Source organism: Ascidiella aspersa, chromosome 6 (assembly GCF_963924565.1).
Source record: "Ascidiella aspersa chromosome 6, kaAscAspe10.2, whole genome shotgun sequence".
Lineage (NCBI taxonomy): Eukaryota > Metazoa > Chordata > Ascidiacea > Phlebobranchia > Ascidiidae > Ascidiella > Ascidiella aspersa.
In genome coordinates this window covers 9124259-9146495 of record NC_139452.1, presented here as the reverse complement: position 1 = coordinate 9146495, position 22237 = coordinate 9124259, and the positions used below count along the sequence as shown (strand labels likewise).

The window sequence follows — 22237 nt, the reverse complement described above, 5'->3', positions numbered from 1 at the left end:
TATCAGGAGCTTTCATCTCCCAAACGACGAGCAGGGATAAAACAATGGGCACAGCGGACTAATCCCCTGCGAGGTTCTTATCTATTCGTAACGCCTCATTGCAACTCTCGATGGATGAAGAAACACCCCCCCCCCTTGGATGGGGGTGAAAAGGGTGTCTGTGTCCCCATAGAACAACCCAAGGTACCCCCGGCGCCGCGTCTGAAGTGGCTCCAAATCGAGGTCGAACCACCCCCACCCCCCTGGGGCAGACATTCGCCGAATAATTTCGCAGCCGGGCAATTAATTTAAGTCAGATTCTCTTTTGAGGTTAGAAGGTGGGGGTGGGGGCGATTTGGGGGCGCTTCAATCAGCAATCGCAAGTGATCGAAACCCCTTTTAGCGTAACAACAAATGGACCCCAAAAGTTGTTTTTAAATACGACTTGCCAGGCCGAGCGAAACAGTAAAACATATGATTAGATTCAACTATGAAGAGTAAAAATGTAAATTACTGGCCAGTATTTGTTAACCAAAAACTTTAAAATTTTAAAACATAAACTGTTAAGAAAAAAAAGAATAAGTTTTTGAAAAACACAAACTCTACTGCTAAATATCACTTCTGTCAAACAGGGATTATTTTAGCTTCTTTGTTATCTTGGTGGTTATCCTGAGTCAAATAGAAAGCCACACGCAGTTGTTAAACCTGATTTTTAAAACTCACTTCGCGGTCGCGAGACTTGTCGCGGCATGCGCAACCAAATTTTCATGCCTCAGCACCTAATTGCAATTGCTGTGTTTTAATTCCACTCGTTAAACAGCAACTTTACGTGACAGGCCACATTTTGGACAGGCCGCTGTTTAAGTGGAAATGGCGCGTGTCAAATCGAATACGATTGCTCGATATGTATTGCAATCGCGCTTGCCTGCTTTGCGTCCAGATAGTGTCTGCTTGTCCTTATCGGCACGACGCTTGTAGGAAGGCTATTTTTACAAGTCCTCTACAGCCGAGGATGCGGCTTGTTGCTGGTTGCTAGCGATAGCGACGGGAGAAAGTCGTGAACGCTGCATATCGTTTGGCTTGTGACATAAACAAAGGCATTGCTGGGGTTCTTAATTTTAAGTGTCTCCTATTTTTGAATTTCAGGAACATACATGGTTTTCATTTAGTGTTAAATATACAATATACGATTTTTGCCTAATGTGATCAATGGAATGTTTCGATTGTAGCATAACATTGTTTCGATCGTTGTATGACTGTGTTTTCTCTTATTCTTTTGTAGTTCCCTATTAGCAAATTACAGGCATCTTAATTGATTCCAAGCAGTATAATAGCTAAGAATGACAATTTTGTGTATAACTATTTTAACCCCAAGTGTCTTTCAACAGTTCCAGCGGCCTAGATGACCCATAATAGTTCTTTAAACGTAACACTTTTTATTCAAGAACCACATTTACATGTTAAAATAATTCACAAACCTGTTTAAACTGCTCTTCGTAAGTCCACTCCTGCTGGTTGGAGCCAGCGCTCGATCCGCCGTTGCTGCCCCCCTTGGGCTGTGACGTCACGCTTGACGTCATCGACGAATTGGCCGACGAGTGCTCGGACTGAGGGTGGTGGGGGCCGGGCGCAGGGTTGTGCAACGCTGGGGCCTGGTGGGTCTGCTGTGAGGTTAAAAAATTGTTGACGTAACAAAAACATATATGTTTAGAACAGTGGTTCTCAACCGGGGTGCCGCGGCGCCCTGGTGTGCCATTTTTAATGCCTCAAGGGAGTCCATAGGTATTTGATAATTTTTAAGAATCTGATTTTTGCTCAATTGGTAAGCATCGTGATACAACTATTTGTTTAACTATATATTTATTAAATACGAATATATTAAATGATATTTGCCTACATTTTTAAGTTGATTGTGTTGTTTAATTCTATTTACAGTGACATATCATTAAAACACCCAACCAACGAAATTCCAGTCGGAGTGCCGGAAAGCTAACTATTATTTTTGAGGGGTGCCGCAAGCCATAAAGTTCAAGAATCACTGGTTTAGGGCGAAGTTTAATGTCATCGAAAGTTCGCGAAAAATGGTGGAACTGTAATATCAAAGTAACCGATGCCAAGCGAATGTTAAGTATTTTACTTGCACCCGCACAGATAAATTGATTTAACACTTTCACAAATTATAATTACAGCGCCGTTAATATTTTATCAGGCTTCACTCGCGAAATTAAAACGCAACCCGCGCTTTGCTGAGCGACCATATACTTCCTAGTGGCTGATAACATCTGGCGTTTTATTTGCCAATAACTGCTTTTGAAGATTATCCCGCCGCGCCGAGATCGTATCTGCCGATTTCTATTTGGCAAATTCGTGTGTGTCGAGTGTCAAATTTAGTTGTGAGAAATTAATACGCCGATGAATTTGCCAGATTGCCGCATGAGTTGGATAAACAATGAAAAGCAGCCAGTCATTTTGTTGGTTGGATTATAAGATTTACTCAATTGAATTAAAATAAAACTATTTTAACCAGCCTTTTTACATATATTCAGTTTAAGCCGAATTAAATACTACAAAAACATAAATATATGCATTTTACCCATAATCGAACATAGTTTGAATTAGTCTTATTTTTTTTTTCTTATTTTTTTTTAAATAACACCGAAATTTTAATTGCAGTTAAAGCTAAGTAGTTTAAAACACACAGTTGAATAATATGTTTTTCCAACAGTCTATTTTTAATCGTTTTATGGCGATGACATCTGCAACGTTTATTAAGCGATTGGAATAAGCAACCTATAGTCTTAAATTGTCAAAGCTGGAATAATTAAAATGTATTTTTGTTTTTCAAACAAAGAACAAAACCACAGACAAAAATCCTCTATGCATACTTCTACTATAGTTGTCACTTATTATTTTATCCAAAACATTACAGTTGTTACGCAAGTTTAATGTGTCATAAAATTACTGTAGTGCAAATAGTTTTAATTAAAACAACGGGTGAAACCGCACCGCTTGCTGTTGGTGATTCTGCTGGTGCTGTTGTTGCTGCTGCTCCTGAATCCTCTTGTGAGCTTCGGCTGCCATTCGTTGTGCCATTTGCTGCTGCTGGAAAAGGGCTAGCTCGCGAAAGCCCTGCAGGAAATAACCAGGAATAGGTAGTAATATCGATCGCGCAAGTTGGCAGATTTACATTAGGTTAATTTACCTTGAAATACGGTTTAATAGGATTTGGGAAATCGCCGATGTGTTAAGATATGTGTTAAAACTTTCGGCTATACGGTATACATGAAGCACATGAGCTGAAATGTTTGAAAACACATTATGCTAGCAAATTGATAAATTGTTCTGTAAAGGTCAAGTATAGTGTGATAAGAAAATATTTTCCGATTAACACCTGAAAAACGAGCTAATGACCATCCCTATCAAGAAAATACGTTTTTTAAGGTTTATTTTAAAAGTAAAATCTAGTTAGTGTGGAGTATAACTACCTGGGGCAATTGTGAGGGGTCCATGTTCTGGATGCTGTTTTGGAACTGTCCGTACTGAAGCATCGCTTGCGGCACCAAAGAGCTCAGTGACCCGTGCACTCCAGCGCCCTCCGGCGACGACCTCTGCGCCAGAGCGGCGGCAAACGCCACTTGTTGAACCATAAGCGCCGAGGGTCGCTCGCCCATGTGGTGATGGGGGTGTTCGTTTCCCCCCGAGCTTACGTCATCGTCCTCTTTGAGCATGCCCATCGGTGACGTCACGCTGTCGTCATGTCGCTCATCATCGCCCGAGTCGTCGGCCATGGCACCCTTGGGCGACTCCGAGTAGGAGCGGCGACGCTCTGAGCCGTCGCTGAAGTCGTCCTGGGTGCATCTGACGTCACTGCCCACGCCGCCGACGCCCATGATGACGTCATCGGGCGACGACTTGCGTTGGTGCTCGAGAAGGCGCTGCTGGTGCTGCCGCTGCAGGTTTTCCATCACTGCCTCGAGTTTCATGTTAGCCGCGCCGACGGCACCGGGAGCACCAAGGCTGCCTCCCATTCCGATGTCCGACTTGGCCTGGAAAAGAAATAGTGAGGTTGAGGTCTTGGTAAGTTGTTCGAAGTATTGCGAATGTGGAAAGAAGCCAACGGCGGTTCTGAGAATTTGGCGTAGTGTTCTGAGGTGTTCACACCACTTGTCTACTCAATTTATGCGATTTCAAGTTATTGGTCATTTCCCTGCTAGCCGAATTAAATGGATAGAAAATATTGTTCAGGTACGGGTATTCAGTTGAAACTTTACAAAAATTGAACCGAGGTTCCGCAATCTATTTATTATTTTTAAAGGGGTGCCGCAAGCCATAAAATATTGCAAATCACTGGCTTAAACTGATCCAAGACAAGGTAAGAATACCCAGATGCCATGTATCGCTTTCACTCCATTTATTCTAAGCAGTTAATCTTTGCACAGACAGTCGAAAAGCATCCAGCAAAAATTCGGCTACAAGCCGGCAGCATATAACATTCTAGTGGTACGCCGCGGGCCGCAAGCCGCGGGAATTAAGATGACCGCTTGCCGCCGAAGCCTTAATCGGAAGCTGGCCTGAGCGACCTTTACAAAATCTTGTTCGCGTGCAGCGCCCAGATCGAGATATCAAAACTGTTTATTAAATGCGGTCTCGGCTTCCTGGAACGACGGCAAGTATAGGCGGCAGTTTTCGGGTTAAGAGAACGAGCAAGTTTATTGAGCGGCGCGACATCAAATTCGTATCGCGGTGGAAGATCTCCCTCGATGCGAGAAACTAATTCGCGTAATAAGGCTTTCGGATAAGGACTCCGCGTTTTGTTTCTACTTGAAGTAAAACATGGGTGGACACAGGAGACTTCTGTAATCGAATTTGGTCATTTAAACGCACTAAAAACGCATAAAGGGGCGTCTTGGCGGAATGCAACCTGCCGTATAGTGGCCAGGCAAATTTGCAACTGTTAAAAAAGTAAAGTCATGCAAATGAGCATATATATGTGTTGCTGTAATTAGGAAGTTTACCACAACGTTAAGGTTAACTTGATCACTGAAAGGCAGCTTAATGTGTTTGAATATGAATTACGCCAAGGCATATTATTGCAGAAGCATAGTCTAAACACCTTGGTAATTAAATATGTTATGTAAACGTATTGCCTTATTTGTGTGTCTTTTTCACATTGGCCCAGCACGAATATAATGCAATATAATACAAAGAAAGGTACGGAGCAAACTTAATATTCTTTAAGTGTTTCACCATGCCTTTTTAAAATAAATGAAGACAATAAACCCAATGGAAATTATGAATTATATTTTTAAACCTGTGTATTCGAACTGGCTATGATTTTAAGTTTCAAACTTGTGTTGAGGAATATTTAGATATGTTATATACCGAAACAAACACCCCGGGTAAAACTTAAGTAACATGACGCTTGGTGTGGCAGCAAATCAAAAATAAAGTACACCCGAATTGAACAAACGCCAAAGAAATGTTCATCCACGGTTCGCCGAAGCTTACATGGTCAGATTTGTACTTAAATCGAATCGTCCAAATTCTCGCATAGGAAAGGTGTGGAAGTCGGTCGGCAATAAACATGTCCATAAACGGCCGGGGCGTCGAAATTGTCTGCAGCAATAAAATCGCAGTGACGTGGAATTGGGTGGCGAATCGACTGGAGAACGTTAGAAGGCGCATCTCGACGAATACACGTCGCCGATATGATCGCGCGTTAATTAATTGTGACCTTACAGGACGATAGTGACGTGATTTCGCCAGAGGAAATCGCGCGGGGCGGGTATCGGACGGGATTTGAATGTTTACGTTAGTTTGAGTGTTTTTCTTTTTATTTCCTGATTTGATTGCCGTACACTGCGCGATTAAAACTGTGTATTAAAAGGTCAAACCTGTTTCTTCAATATAATGAAATTAGATTTTTCCAAAACAAACTTCTAAATCCTTAGCGTCCTAGCTTGCAAAACTGGCGCACATTGCAAACAATTTTTTACGCAGCTATCCCCACACCCTAATTTGTATACTGCAAAGAATATTTTTTTAATAAAACAAGGCATCGCAGTTTTATATTTTGGCAATATATTTGCTATTTCGAGTAACCAGTGGTATTTTGAGTAACCAAATCTCTAAAATCAGCGAATTATTTCACCCATTTCGCGAGCCCAGCGAAATAAAAGAAGGGTTGATCGCGAATTCGAAACCTCCATTTGTTTTGGCAATCTAAAGTCAAATGAAAAATGAAACTTGACATTTGCGTTTCGAATCAATTTCGCGAACAACAGCAGCCATTTTCACAGTCGTTTCTGTGCTGGGGCAAAGGGCCCCACTGTTGGGGCTGTGGCCTGGGTGAGAGAGCTGGCCCCACTTTCTCTTTGCCCCATTATGGAAAATGGCGTCGTGCTGTGTGGCCCCGATATCGAATAACCCACTCTAACCCAAACCTTTCGACGGACTGCTGTACAGCAGTGAATACATGCATGGCTTGAAACACGCTATTTAGCGATGAGGGTTTGAAAACTTGGCTGAAAGCTTTTGTGCCGGCTTAAACAACACAAGGTTCAAGTTGGTCAAACAACCGCTCGATGGCCACTTATTTTGGTTATTAATCTTAGTCGGTAACCTTATGTAATATTTCGTATGCTGAATGCAAATTAGGTTATAAAAGCCATGCAGTAAACGCATCGTCAACGATAGATTTCATTTTGTATTGAAAAGTTGAATAAAGATCGCTGAGGTACACAAGAGTTATAAGAGCAGTCTTAGCAGTTGGGTTCTTAACCACCACTTTGTGTGTTTCCCGCTAGGGTTATCGTTGATCGGTGTTTTCAAGTTTTCAGTTAACATCAACCAATAGACAACTGACAAGTGAAATCCCCATTATCGCGACTGCTTTGTTACGTCACTGTGACATAATCAGTAGTAGAGCGCTAATATATATCAGGCCTTCCGCAATCTCGCCAAAGCAGGGCCGTATGCAACAGCCATCACACTCTACTTAATATCGAGCCCTTAATGTCGCTGCGATATGCGGCCATTCTAAATTCGATTATCTTGACCGAGTCCAGACGGTTGCAAGAGTCTAGTGACGTCAAGCCTAGAACTCTTGCTATTGTCGGTGTACACATGCACACACACAAACGCTAACACACACACACGCACTTGGATGCATTCGCCAATTGACATCACGCTCGATTTATGCACCACTTCTCATTGCGGTGATAATCGCTTCCATTAACTAGCCGGCCGACTTCGTTCTGATGCGACGCGATGCGCGCTTGTCACACGTCACAATGGCGATTGTTCGACGCGCGGCGACAATTAGCGTCATCATGCAACAAGCTCAAAGCTTCTTGAAACTGTAAGCTCGGGTTTCCCGTGGCCCGATAAGGCCACTACATGAAATATGGGCGACGATAAAGGCTGCTGTTTTAGTGCATTGGGGGAGGATTTCAAATTTAACACTATTTGCTATGTATCGTAGAATTAAAACACAATGCGTTCCTTATTTTAGCAATGGTGGGCTAATCAGGTGGTTTCCAAACTTTTTAATTTTGTATAGCTGAATTCCATGTTTGGTCAACCACGGTTTCATGTTGAAAATGTAATATAAAAAGTAAAAGTGCCCCTAAAAAAAACCCTGGTAAAGTATATTAAGATTAGTGCATTTGTTTCAATTGAATAAGCTATTTATTTTGGTTTCAATTTAAAAACAAAGAACTTATCATAAAAAAGACATTGCGTACCCCAAGGTCTGTTTGTAGTGGCACTTCGCTGTGGTACCAGTGGGTTAAGTAAATATGCCAGTTACACGGCCGATAACGGGAATGGATGTATGCTCTTAAATACTGAATCGCCCCAAAAATTCACCCAGCTTTAGGCATTTATACTTTACCGCATTTTCAGCCATCTGGTCTCAAACACAACTTGCAATCGATTCAGCCACCTTCAATTAACCAAAGTGCCACCGACAAAGAACTTTCGATTAATCCCGAGCGGTCGGGCACGTTAAAACCACAGGGCGGCCCGATTAAATCCCCAGTTTTAGAGGGGGAATTAAATCGAGTTCTAAACGGCCCGGTTTCTCTAATTCGCGAATTACGCGCGCGCAAAACAACACGAAAAAGAAAGAATAAATAATCCGGGCGGCGCGCTAATCGCGTAAATCCGACGGCGCCGCGCGAAAATTTAAACAAATCCGCTGGAATAACACATCTAATCGCGCCAATCAAATACACAAGCCAGCAGCGACCCCGTCCCCCCGAATTATTATTATTATTGTTTTCGCGTCGCGATTATTCCGTCACCTGTGATTCGCGGGACATCTGCCCGCGCCCGACATTCGAGATGCCATTGTTCGCCGACCGCGCTCCCATTGTGACGCGGAATCGCGATTAATTCTAGGCGACCACGTGTCGACCGTGCCAGATTTGTAATTTTACCTGCATCGTACGCTAATTTAGGGCGCAATTCGCGTCCATCATTTATCCCCAAACAACGTATATATATTTTCTACAACAGTTACCGAACTGATTTGCGCGGTCCCCCAAATAATCTGTTTTCTAGGCGATATAACATATGCCTGGCACATTTTAAGCAGTTAATTTAGGGCGCAATTAGCTTCCATCATTTATCCCCAAATAACGTGTATATATTTTCTACAACAGTTACCGAACAGATTTGCGCGGTCCCCAAAATAATCTGTTTTCTAGGCGATATAACATATGCCTGGCACATTTTAAGCAGTTAATTTAGGGCGCAATTAGCTTCCAGCATTTATCCCCAAATACCGTGTGTAGATGATTGCTTCCAAATTAGACTAAAAGTGGAAGAATGGCAATGTATGGTATTAACTTTTTTCTACATTTGTAAAATAACAAAAAAACGCTTTTCGTCCACCATTTGCAATACCAAGGTCCAGTACATATTAATCACATGTTGTATGTATGCCACATAATTACCCAAGAAAAGTGATGCTACTATTTTATTCATTTGTTGTTTAAAAATTCAACAGTGTAGTCTCCACTCATTTATTCATCGTTCATCATGTTTTAAGAAGATGTGTGAAGGATAAGCTCGCTCGGTTTAAGAGAAACACACTTTAACCCTATTTTCAGTTGCTATTTATGTAGCGTTCGTGATTTAGCTTAAATCAATAAACCAAACTCTAATCCGAGAATAAATATTATTTTTTCATTAAGATTTTCTCATTTGTTCACATTAAACACAAAAATGTCGATTTTCTAAAGCCTTGATAATTATATTCGTATTGCAACCACGTTATAAACAGGTGTAACAACAAAATAATACTATTTGTGTCCTTAATTTTTTTTTGTGTTTTTCCTGAATTTCCTAAATTGCAATTTTCCATACCATATTTGAAAACCATTGTTTCTATATAAATTTCAATTTAGATTAAAAAAAATAAAAGTCAAGAAATGATAATTAGTTGAATTAAATTCACTCTTAGAACATGGGTGTGTAAGCATATGGAGGGCATTTAGTAAAATGTTTTACCTGTGTTAAGTTTCCGACCATCATCTTTCCTGTTCCGTTTGGTTCAAAACTTCAGAAAACAAAAGGTCGGTTGTGACGTCACAAACAGATGCTGTTTTTCTTCGCTAAAGCACGACCGGGTCAGTGTCTCATAACAGTGAGAAAATTCAAGGAAAAACAGGCTACGTCACTGAAATAACTGCAAAAGAGGGCGTAAATTCAATGTAATGTTTTTTTGAGAAGCGAAACATACTGCTATATATCTTTATGTTTATTAGCTATACTGTTTTAAATCTACTGCTTTGCAAATCCAGATAAATGACCCTTTCGCAGTAGAAAGTATCACATCTAAACGAAACTGTCTTAAAAAATACTGTGTATATGCGCCATTTTGTAATCTATCATTAGATAACACGGACAAACATGCCTTAATTTAATCTTAAATAACAAATAAACCGACTCAACGCGTCCCACTGCGTCTACGAGACAATCAAAGCGAAGAGAGTGAAAGCGAGCCATTTTGTTTTGCCCTCGCCTGCGTTGTTGGTCAGCAGCATACAAGAACGCCGCAACGGGCGCGCATTAAAAGTCGCCAAGCGCATAGCGATAAAGAACTGTTGCGCCCGTATACGCTCTTAATCGGGTAAATCTACATTAAATCGCGCCGCCTCTATATGTTACGGCTTTGCACAACTGGCAGTATGGCCCTTGGCGAATACGCCTTAATGGCTGGCTAGTACACGAGCGTGTTCTCATTATTCGAAGCGCATAACTGCTCGCCGCTTCACAGCAGCCTTAATCAATGTTCGGATATCAAAATTTTATCGCCAGCTCGATCTCTGGCCGTTTCGGCCCGACGCCAGTCTAAACAGGCGAGATTAAGACGCGGAGATGAGAAACGGCTTTTTCTCAGCCGTCCGACTTCGATAGCCATCGGCGCGCCGCGGCAGATTGCATTCTGCACCGACGACCGCCGCGAAATCGCAATTTGGCCGCAAAGGTATATTGCCGGGCTCTTCCCATAGAACCATACCCTACCGCCTTTTTCTCCAAATTCGAAAGAAAAAACACTTGCAAAAGAAACAGAATGCCCTGGTACGCTCTGAAAGTCGCAGAAACACCTTTTTTCTGGTTTATAGGTTGTTATGCGAAATCCTGGTTTCTGACGCTAAACTCGCGCTAAAGAAGTTTGCTTCTTAGCCATGGGCCACCGTAGAAGATACTCAAGTCGAGATCAAATTGGACGAGTGGGGTGTCAAGTGCCCCTACATTGGCGGCTGTGAAGGGGCGGTTACATTTCGGGGTCTTGCGTCGCTGCTCTTTCGACACAGTCCCAAGCAGATACACAAGCGCGCTTCAATTCCCATAGCCGAGTGACAACTGTTAATTTCCTGATTTCGGTGTTTTGCCGACGTCCTTCTACCCGCTGGTTTAAATTTGTAAAGGCAAACGCTTTTCAGCTGTTCCCATAACGCAAAAGGAAATATGCGAGGGCTCGCGGCTGTGCCATACTCTTCACAACTAATTTTACAGAGGAGGCCGAATTAATTTTAATAAATTATATTCTTATGATTGACTTAAACCCGGCGCTTTTGTATTTGTTAATAGAGGTCAAGGGAAATCCTAGGGGAGGAAACTTATACAACGAAAAAGCCGCTTGCATTAAATCACAGAAACAAGAAAACCGCATAATCAGTGGTATCATTGCTTATTTGGTTAGAATTATTATTATTGTTGAGCCCCGCGTCTTAACAATACTATTATTGGAAAGCTAAGCGTTGTCTTCATAAAGTAAGTGCCTTCGATACCCAATTTGGCAATTGTAGACGCGCGTTATACATAAACACAATACGGAAGCGAAAGTTACCGAACTCACAAAACACCAACAACGTAGTTTCGACAAATACTTGAAACCAAGTTTAGGAACAGATTGCGGCTTCAAAGTATTTCGATGCCCTGCGAGAGAAAATGCTTCAATGATAACACTCGTTGCTGCTAAATTAGGCGACTGCTTGTCCGTTTGATTAAGTTCGCGATGCAAATAAGGTCAATAAGTAGATCGCGATCGGGAATCTTGATTGTTAGCTCACGCGGCGATCACTTCGAACCTGATGATGGCAAAAATGTGTACCGCGGCCTTTATCTCTTATGGCAAAACAAGAACCCTTTGGCCCCTGCGCCAAATACCTTTTCTCGAACAACTATATAGGAGCGCCGTCGTTTGAGTATCGCGATCGTGTTATCGCGTTAACTAAACGATACAAACACGTCTTTGCGGTCGCTTGGCCGTATGCGTCGAAATTAAATTAAACGTTCGGGTGTTTTGGAATTTAATCGCCTAAAGAGCTGAGAATGCTGACTTTTAAACAAAACTCGCAGTTATTGCTACTTTATCAATATGCTTTGACTCTCATCTGAAAACAGACCTAAAAACTAATTGTTGGATATTCGAATTGCGATTTTAATGTCCTGCGGGAAATTCGATTAAATAAAAACAACATAAAAATCGTATATATTGCATGATTGCATGTATACCTTTTCCTGCCTGATTTTTGCCATTTCTGATTTTGGCTTCTATTAATTCACTTTGCTGCGAACAAATGCACATACTTACCTATACAGTCAACACGCTGCCGTTTTGACTGGCATATAAAGACTCTCGACGCCTATAAAGTTATCAAGACATTACGAAAGCGCGATCGCATTCGAATCGTACCCCGCTCGGCCGCTGGCCAGAAGCGATTGTGGCATTCGTGGCGAAATTCCGACGATGGGACTCCCGGCCTGACACGCGCGCACGCCCCGTCGCACACACACGCGAACGCACGCGCCCTTCTTTGCCTATTCACACGCACCGCGTTTTCCCCCTTTTTTTCATTTCGATATGACGACTCAATTAATGCGAGCCCAATGTAGTCTCGGGGCTTCGTCCAAGCGGCTGGCCCCACTCTGCCTCTCTCGCGTGCCTTTTTCTCTTTTTTTTGTGTTTTTGAGGAGAAAGAGAGAATAAAAGATTTGCGATTTTTTCGTTCCAATTTTCGGGAGCGGCGTGGTTTCTATTTCGGTTTCTGATGCTCGTTAAAAATTTTTAAAGGTTGGCATTTATGCCCGCATATCTAATACAATTTTACCGGGGTTACTTTCGTTGGTCCAAACACGTATCCACACATATTATCTTGTCGGTTACACATGATTACAGTTAGAAAAACAAACATTTAGATATAGTGGGTAAAAAATATTTTAGGCATATGTAACTGTAAAAGCATAGTAAATTCTATACAATCGCAGCACCATACTAAATGATTACTCACAATAAAACCAAATGTAACTTGATTAAACAGAATGTATTTTCAAATCTATAATGTTTTTTTTAACCCTATGACTAAAAAAAGTAAATAAATTCACTTATATCATAACAAGATTAATTACAGTAATATGACACTTAATTGAAAAAGACTGCATTTCTAATGGTGTTTGTTTTGTAGGCGTGTATTGCTCAATGCTACATTTTGCACATGAGTTGTAAATATTGATGCAATAAACGTTTGACTCGATAAATATTTTTCGTTTTAATTTAAATTATTCAAAACAACCTAAAAATCCGTTTGCTTTTAGTCCGCAATGTTTTGGAAGCGAAAGAGATTGTAATCAGACATTTGCCCTTCTCTAAAACCCGACCAAGTTTACAGCCCAAACCTCAGCGCAAAATTTTCCAACCCACAAAAAAAGGGACAAGCGTGAATTTCAAATTCAAGCTCCCTTTTCTCTTTTTTCTCCATAAACGAAACAAGGCAACGCAAGTGTTGGCGTATTTTCCATTACGCGCTATACGCGCCTACCTTCCATTACGCGCTATACGCGAAGGCTTCGGAAATGTACGGATTGAAGAGTGCATTACGACAATTTCCGCATGGGCGCGCGCGCGAACCTTAATTGCGTCACAATGCCCTTTCTGGCTCGTCTCGCCATATCGCATGGTCGCCTTATAAAGGCAACAGTGTATCGCATTATTTCGTCATATGCCACAATTGACCGTCGATATAACTCCAGAAAAGGTTTCGCTTAATGTTTCGTTGAACCCACAAACACACTTTTTTTCGTTAAACACACAAAACCACCATAGCGTGTCTGAGATTTTAAGGGGTCTTGCCTGCCGCTACAAATAGCCTGTGTTTAATGGGTTCTGCTGTGAAAATACGGCACCAAATGCGACTGGTATCTTTGTTTATTTGCTACTGTTTAAAATAGTTATCCTCGGCTATTACATAATGAATTCCGGTTGAAAATTATCATCCATACCAGGAAAGTCGCACACTTCGTCGGAAAAAAAGTTTACAAGTTACGCTTTTTACTAATCAACAATAGCGCTTTTAAACAGTCAGAATAGGCTAAGTGGTTTGTCGGTTTAAATAGGCCGCGGGTCGACTGAGCCTTTTATGACACATCAATATGTATTTACGCGTTTTAACGGGTAAATCGATACAGGCCGTCGTACTTTCTCAGGCTGCCCGGCAACAAAGGAAACACTGTTGCCCTTGTTCAAATAAAGCCTCGTTCAAAAACCCTGCTATTTGTGACGTCACAATGCCGATCGAAAGGCGTCACGGGGTAAGCGAAATAAATCCACATGAATGTGCAGCGCGTAAAACAAAATGGTTTTAACTGGCAGCGCAGTATGGGGCATAAAATGTCACATACTGATGATGGTTGGTTCCAAAACCTAACCGTTTGTTTATTATAAGTTTGTACAATATTATATATTCGACAAATAAGCAGTGTTATAGCCACCTGGACTTAAGTCACTGTTTACAAATGCCTTGACTTTACTCAAGTTTTTTGGACAAATAACTTGACTTGACTTAAGTCTTTTGGATAAATGATTTCGCCTGTTTTGATTAGTTTTTTCGTAAAAATGGGTTATTGTAAAAATGGTTATTTATCTTAATTTTTGCACATAAAATAATTTGCCTGCTATGTGCTGAGTTTTTCTTTCGTTGAGTTATTTCTCATAAACAGACGAGTTTAGCAATTATAATAGTTTAAAGTTATACTTTTATGACAAGGACGTAACTTGAAATCGACCTGCTATAATTATAATGAATTGACTTGGGCAACTGATGACTTTGTTTTACTTCATTTGTTGTTTATTCAAAAAGACTTGACTGGAACTTGAGTTGTTTTACAAATGATTGTCTGTGACTCAAGTCATTTTAAAACGTGTACGGCACCGCAAATAAGTTCGAATTAAAATAAACAAAATGCGGTTAATCACAGCAAAGGAAGCAAATTACTATTGCACGGGGCTTTAACAAACATGTTACTCCGTCCGGGCTTATGCACGCATACAAAGGTGACAGTAGTAACGCAGATAAACGACCCACTACGGCTGTACAGTTGTTTGCATAAACCCTTCACCCGCCATTAATCTGTATCGCGCCGGTTTCGAATTACGATGCGAACGCAGCGGATTTATGCAGCGGCGGGTTCGAAGCTGACTGCTTGTCAGGTCCGATGCATTTAAGGGCCAAAAACAATAATTTTGTTCAGCATTTTTTCGAAGTCTATGCGATTCAGTTGTATAGCGATTGCAATACGCCAAAAAAACGTTTCGCTTTGGCGGGCAGCTGACGAAATTTGTTGCCGTTTTGCGAATCCACGCGGCGTAACTCAGAGAGCTTTTCTGGGCTGGGTAAGATTCTTTTTAGCCAGGATTTATCATAACGACGCACGTCATTGACAACCTGTCAATCAGTAACCTTTTGCTCGCTGGAAAGATGTCTTAGACTTAGCTATAGGTTTGCATACCGTGAATAAACAACGCTCGATAAAGGGATAGTTGTAGGAATTACAAACTAAAACAATTATCTAATTTTGGCGGTAAGGTAAAAGCCATAGAGTTAACTTTGATGGAAGGTTTGAAAACAAACTGTCAAAAACTTAATGGGCACAATTTAGCATTAAATAAAAGCACTGAAATTAACGACTCCGCAATCTTTTTCCAGGACATTTTCCAAGACGGAGTTTCAGCAATATGAAACTTTGCATGTGCGTTAAAGGGCGAGTATTACATAAATCGAAACTTTATGTACAAAGCCCTAATCTAAGTTTCCTACAAACTTTATAAGGACTTACTTAAACGGGAAATAAATAGGGAAACGACACCATAAAAAAATACCCTGAAACGTAAACCAGCATGGCCAAAGATGCAGCAAAGGCCCGCACCCGAAATCGCCTTAATTTACTGCCTCGCCGGGGAAATAGAAAACAAGAAAAGACGGACAAGACAAAGGAAGAAGTAAAACACACACAACTAGACTACTGACAAGCTTGCGCAAATCAATATCTCCATAACGAGGCATTTAAGCTTGAATGTGGGTCGCTGCGAGTCGGGCTGCGTCGCGGCGCTGGACGTCTCCATTGTTTACCACGTCGTAATGGCCCCTGTGACGAAACAATGTACTCGGTCGCGCCGCGTGACGTAACAGCGCAGCACGCGACCACAACTTTCGCACGCGCAAGATTTTTTTTGATTTTTCTACGATTTTTTGAAGGCCGACCAAACGAATTACGAGTGTGGGCTCTACTCGCTGGATACCCGTTTAACTTTATGACGTCATATTTGAGGGTTGTGACGTAGGTTTTCTATTGGCGAGATAGACGAAAATTGCGGTTCTTTAGAAGTTAACAGCTAACTTTAAATGTTTTAATTCCAAATGATTAATTTATAGAGAGAATTTTAGACAGTTAATCAACCCTGGCGGAAAAATAAAAAAACTAGAATGATCGCGTTGGGTTTAACCATCTTTAAAAGTCTTAAAAAAAATTGTTTACTCTTAGTAATTTTTACAGTTACTCTATACGCTATAAAAAATGATAATGACTGTTACAAGTTTAAGCAATCTATTTTACAATTATTTTCCTATCGTTTATTAAACTTATCAATAAACAGATATTTTTGTCAAGTCCAGTCATAGCAGCTATACAAGGCGCCTTAATCCAAGAAGAGTGCGATAGGCAAAGAGGGGTATTTGGTGTGTGTGTATGTGAGGGGGGGGGGGGGGGGGCAGTCGAACCAGCAAATGCGCGCAATCGGGCCTCGTTTAGAGCTCTGTCGACAAACGACGGGACAAGGCGTTTAGCTGTTCGCTTGTTTGCTTTGGCAGGGCGACTTTAAAAGGCAGCGCGTTGCGACGAAAGGCACGATGCCGTGGTGTTAAGTATAGCGAGCCGAGAGAGGGCTATAGTTGCACTGTCAAGTGCTTCGGCTCCGCGGCATCGCGCATTAGCGCTTCAATGCAAACAGTGCCTGCTGAACGCGATATATGCTTTCGAGGTCCGATATTGTTGTCACGAAACGGAACCTGATACAAAGTCGCATAGAGCGGCTATACTCTTGGCTAATAGATTATGTAAGTACCAGTGGAATTAGGGTATCTATATATATGTAGGATATTTTTCAGCATCTTTTAACGCTATATTGTAAAATGGAATCAGTTAACAAAACACCCCATTTTTCATGACATTTTAAACCGTCATAACAAGCGCCTATAATATATAAGCGCATTTTTGTTATTTGACACATGTGTTTTGTTACTACAGTGTCTATACAACCCTTGGCATAATTTAACAAATTTACTTTTGTTACAAATGCCGATACCTTGTAATTAATTATTATCGATATAAATTTCAAAAACTCGCAGCAATTATATTTGCCGCAAAATCTGTCACGTAGATGGGGGTTGATAATAGCCTGGGAGTCCAATTTAAAGAATATGAAAACGGTATCGTATGTGTCTTTCCAGTTAGATGGGCAATATTTCGTACATAAGATTATTTATATTTGGGCGGCATTCAAAAGCCAAGTTTTTCTATCCAAATCAATCATTGGTCGTTTTTTTTAATCGTTTGTTTTAATTTTTATTTTTTGTTCACTTTTTTAATTATGAGTGTACGATGGTTTCAACATTGGGACGGCTCAGTGATGTTTGTTATTTATAATCATTCTTTTAAACAAACATTGCTTGTCCATTGCTCAACATTGAACTCAGCTGTATAGCTTAAAAACACACACACAAAAAAATACAAACAACAATAAAAACGATCTTACTGGCTGGCCACTGAGATGCATTTACTCCGTAACATATCGGGCAAAAAAACAAACAAACAAAAAAAAAACAGTGAAAAACGTATTTTAATAAAGACGAGCCATTTATAATTGATAGAGGAATATTTCCATTTAATTAGCCGCGCCGGAATGGGAAACAGAATACGACGCAGGGGCCACCTGAGCGCGTATCTCCAATCGAATCTGCCCACTCTCTTGGGCGGCTATTTAAATTCAGAAGTTTCTCCGATTAATTATTGATTGCGCGGCTTTCGCGGGCGCTTTGCATTCGACTTAGAGAGATTGGCCGGGAGCGTTTAAGTATATATATATATTTGTGCCAGCGGCGGCCCTCGATGACTCCTGCCGCGTTATCTGCCCTTGTAAACGGATTCGCGAAATTGACACAATTTCGCTTGATGGGTGTGACCGTCCGTGGTACGCGGTTTATATATTGCCTTTTTGCTTTTTGAAACCTGCACGAAAAACTCTTACCGAAATAATGCCGATTGCAATGAGACCTGAATTATTATTTTTCGTGTTCTGAAAAGATGTGGATGTTATCAGGGCACTTTACACAACCACAGAAAACGAGCTATTGTTGCTTTTTCTTGAATAAATAATTAATTTATCAATATAACTTTTGTACCTTTTTGAGCGTTCACGACACAAGGTAACCACCAACGTGTTTAAATGTACTTCGCATATATATATTGTGTTTTATTTGTATTTAAACTTCTGTTTGCAAATCTTAACACTATAAATTGAATATCAGATGAAAAGTGAATCACACACCAAATGAATGTCTGGAGCAAAACACGCCAATCGGTATGCGAAAATCAGCCTATATTATAAATCACATAGTATGCATTTATATTTTTAATAATGTAATATTTTATCCAATTTTTTATCACATAAAAACAAAATATAACTTGTATGATAATTCAAAGTTATAAAACGATATACTGGTTTATTTCTAAGATCAATTCTTTCCAAAAAATGTGTTTGTGGCCCTTAAATTCAAAACGAGTGTAACTAGACAACAGAAAAGTTTTTTTCGACCAGACAAAGTGATCAGGTATGCGAACAGGGCCAGGGCACTAAACTTATTCCGATTCCGAATGCGGCGAATGTCCCCGGCCAAAACTTTTGACCCCGCCAACCCTCCGGCAAACGACCGCGTTTTAATTTCGCGCAAAGGGACGTCGAGACGCTCTCTTCCACACAAGCAATGCTCCATGAACTTGCCATCGCAATTAGACGGGCAAACCGCGCAATAAAATACCAGCTAATATTCTTCAGAAGTGGCCCGCGACAATAAAGCGCTCGTTTATTACCCCGGCGTAGCGGCGTCGCGTATTCGCCGCAATACGCAAAACGCATCGCCAAGCAAAAAAAAAACGAGTCTTGCGGGTTCATAACGCCGTCGCATTATTATTATCGGGCGCGCCCGGTCGATTTGCGCGCCAGAGACCTAATAATGCCAATTAAACAGAGATAGGAAACGTGTCGGCAGGCGGATCGGGCCAGAGAAACAAGACCCCGGGGAAATAAGACGCCAAAGCCGGCAGGAAGAGCGGCCATTCGTCGGGATATTATCGCAATATCGAGGCGATCCCTATCGACGTTTCACCGCTGCGACCCTACTCAATTGATTGGATCAAAATCAGCGCTGTAAACAAGCCAGTTTGAAATGACTTAAGTCTAAGTCAATTCATTCCTAAAATAAATTAAATCCAAGTCAATTTTTTTGAAGAAATAACAAGCCAAGCCCCAGCCAATGCCAGCCAAGTCAAGTCCCATTTAAGTTATAATTAGGGGAAGTCAACTTCATGTCCTCAGTAAAAAACAAATGTTGAACTATTATAACTGATGAACTCGTTAGGTCATGAGCACTCAAGTGAAAAATGAAATAAAAGCATCATATGGCAAGAAAATTGTTTTATGTGCAAGAATAAGAATAAACAATCCAATTTTACAAAACAAAATGCTTAATGACAACATATTATTTCAACCAAAAGTCCAAAAGACTTAAATCAAGTCAAGTCATTTGAAAACAGTGACTTACGTGCACTTAAGTCAAGTCATTACAACACTGATCAAAATGATCTCATTAACCGCGTCTCGTTAAGATTTTACTTAACTGCAATGATATTTAAGAATTAGGAATCGCCGCTAGAGATCAGTTAAGCTAACACAAGCAGCGGTCTGATTGTGAAGCCGCTTCCTTCCCAAAAGAGAGCATTGAAATAGTCCCTCTGGGCCGGTTGATTAAACGACGACAATCGACTTTGGTTTGTGGGAAACTATTTATAAATGATGTCACAATTTTATTGCAGTGCGACCGAACATGTTTTTTTTATTAAGGGAAATGACGCCGGGAAAACAGATGGCTTGCGCCAGAATCAATGCTGTATTGCAAACAGTATCTAAACTGCAAATTGAGATTCGATACCGATGTATGAGAAAAGTAAAACTGCCCTAATAAATATACAAATCAAGGTCTGCATATCAAATCGTGTTACATGCGATTTTCTAGAACATGGTAAAAAAACAAATAGACAAAATTTGAGATTGCTGTTTGTAAAATATTTTTTAAATATATGCAGGTGTAATATATGATGATTTATATTTACAATCAATCGTACAACTAATACTTTGATAGATTAAATTTTTGCCCTAGGACTCAGCAATGAAGCGCCACCGCCAAAAACAGCTGCAAAGTTTCAAAGAAGACAAGAAAGCACCCCCAGTCCCCCTCACCCACAAAAAAGAATTTTATTTACATCTGGCCCTATCGCAAACTAGCTGTCGCGGCGGGCGATAACACTCAACAAGTGCTGTTCCGCGATATATCGCTTATTTACTGTTTTCGGCCATAAATAATTAAAGCCGATTTCGGTTCGCACGACGCATATACGATTTGCCAGGCGATTCGCTTAAAGGTAATGAGTTTATTGTACTTTTCGCGCGCTGATTTGTTTGGATTAAATATTGATGGCGAATCGCCGGTGCGCCAATCGGCCCCTCTACCCCTGTTTTACGAGTTAGATTGCGATGCTTTTGTTTTCATCGAACGCGTGTGAATGTTTCGAGATAAATCTTAAAAAACGATATAAGACACTTAGGCTTAACTCCTTAAAACGATATAAGACGATAAGAGTAAATATATTGTTTGTTTAATGTTTGCACGATTTTTTTGATTTCATTATATTTTTTTTTAATTTTCATGACTTTTCGCTGATTTATCATTTAGTGATTCGTCTAATGAAGAACATAATTTTTGAATTTTAGACAAACATTTTATGCGTTTATGATTCGAATAATTAATTTAGTATATTCAAAAGCGCCAATTTTGTATATTCAAATAGATTATTTTAATTCAATTTTATTTTAAAATTAATTGCTGAAATTATTTCGAATAAGAAGTATATAAAAAAGACGATTCAGAGCTGGAAATTTCCACTGATTTAAACTAAGCGACATGCAGCAAAACAAAAATGTGTCTTGAGATAGTTACGGCTGTCAAACAACCAATGGGTTCATAAGAATACCGGTGCACGAAGCTAAACGATGTTTCGAATCTTCAGTTTGATGCCCAACATCTGAAATACCCAGTGTGTTTGCGTGTGTTGGTACAGCCGGCGGCCGAAAGTCATGACAATCACGGCAATTGTTGCCGATCATAAAACATTGAAAGATCATAAATAATGGAGCGATTGGGAAGCCAATATATGTGTGTGCTTGAGAGGGAGGGGTGGGGGGCGTACGTCGGACAACCTTCTCTCAATCAAAACATAGAAAGCACGAAGAGACTAATGGAAATTTGATCCTGTGCTTGTGTTGGCCGACAAGCAAAAGTACCGCTTCGCAGGAAACTGGGAGAAGGTTTTTACGCGAACTTAATGCGTTTGCTTTTCCGTTTCTAACGAAATTAAAGTTGATTTAACTTTTTTGATTTTTATATGACAAAACTGAGCACAAATTTTAAGACAGAATTTAAAATAATGCGAATGGTGTTGTTAATATACAACAGTCACATTTATCTGCAAAACTAACAAATTTTGTTAGTCAGATTATGTAATGATTAATATAAAAATACGGGATTTGAAAGAATATTTAACCTTCACACTTAAACCTTAAAAGTAGGTGGGCGAAAAATGCATAATGCGCGAAAGAAGTAACTGCAAACTATAGGTGCAATCTAAAATGTAAGGGCCTTTTTCATAACAAATTGTGAAGCGCCTTATAAGAAATACGTTTTATTGCCAACGCAGTTAAAACGGCAGCGAATCGGAAATTTAGACATGAGTGACCGGCCTTGGGGCGCCAAAGTCGATGACGAATTCTCACAGAGATGTCACATTGTGACGTAACATACAGCAGCGGCGGCGGGCGTGGGGAGGGGGGGGGGGCGAATGGCGGTCAACGCCCCATCGTTTAATTGCCACCGACAGACAAAGGCCGGAGACCGTAAAGCTGTCGTTGCCCTTGTAGGGCGGGCAGGGGGTACTGGAAAAATGGGGGAGGGTGGCAAATACGCTTATTAACCACGCGCGCAATAAATACATTCGTCGACGTGTAAAGATGCTGTAAATAGCGCGATTCCACGTCGCAGCGTCGCTCTGATCTCGCTTGTGTATTGGCAGCGCGACGGAT

At 40.7% G+C, this 22237-nt stretch overlaps 1 protein-coding gene across 2 annotated transcripts in view; it reads right to left on the bottom strand.

Moving 5' to 3' along the window:
- LOC146139554 (protein dead ringer homolog) overlaps nt 1–9664 on the bottom strand; it is a 31692-nt gene extending 22028 nt beyond the window's left edge. The window contains exons 1-4 of one of the 2 annotated variants that reach the window (XM_083391798.1): nt 9496–9664; nt 3465–4025; nt 2986–3108; nt 1458–1643 (exon numbers count right to left, since the gene is read on the bottom strand). In XM_083391798.1, coding sequence (XP_083247924.1) covers nt 1458–1643; nt 2986–3108; nt 3465–4025; nt 9496–9519 — 894 coding nt within the window. In that variant the 5' untranslated portion in view covers nt 9520–9664. The remainder of the gene's footprint in view (nt 1–1457; nt 1644–2985; nt 3109–3464; nt 4026–9495) is intronic. The other variant, XM_083391799.1, reaches the window with a different exon arrangement.
- Between the last annotated feature and the right edge of the window lie 12573 nt (nt 9665–22237).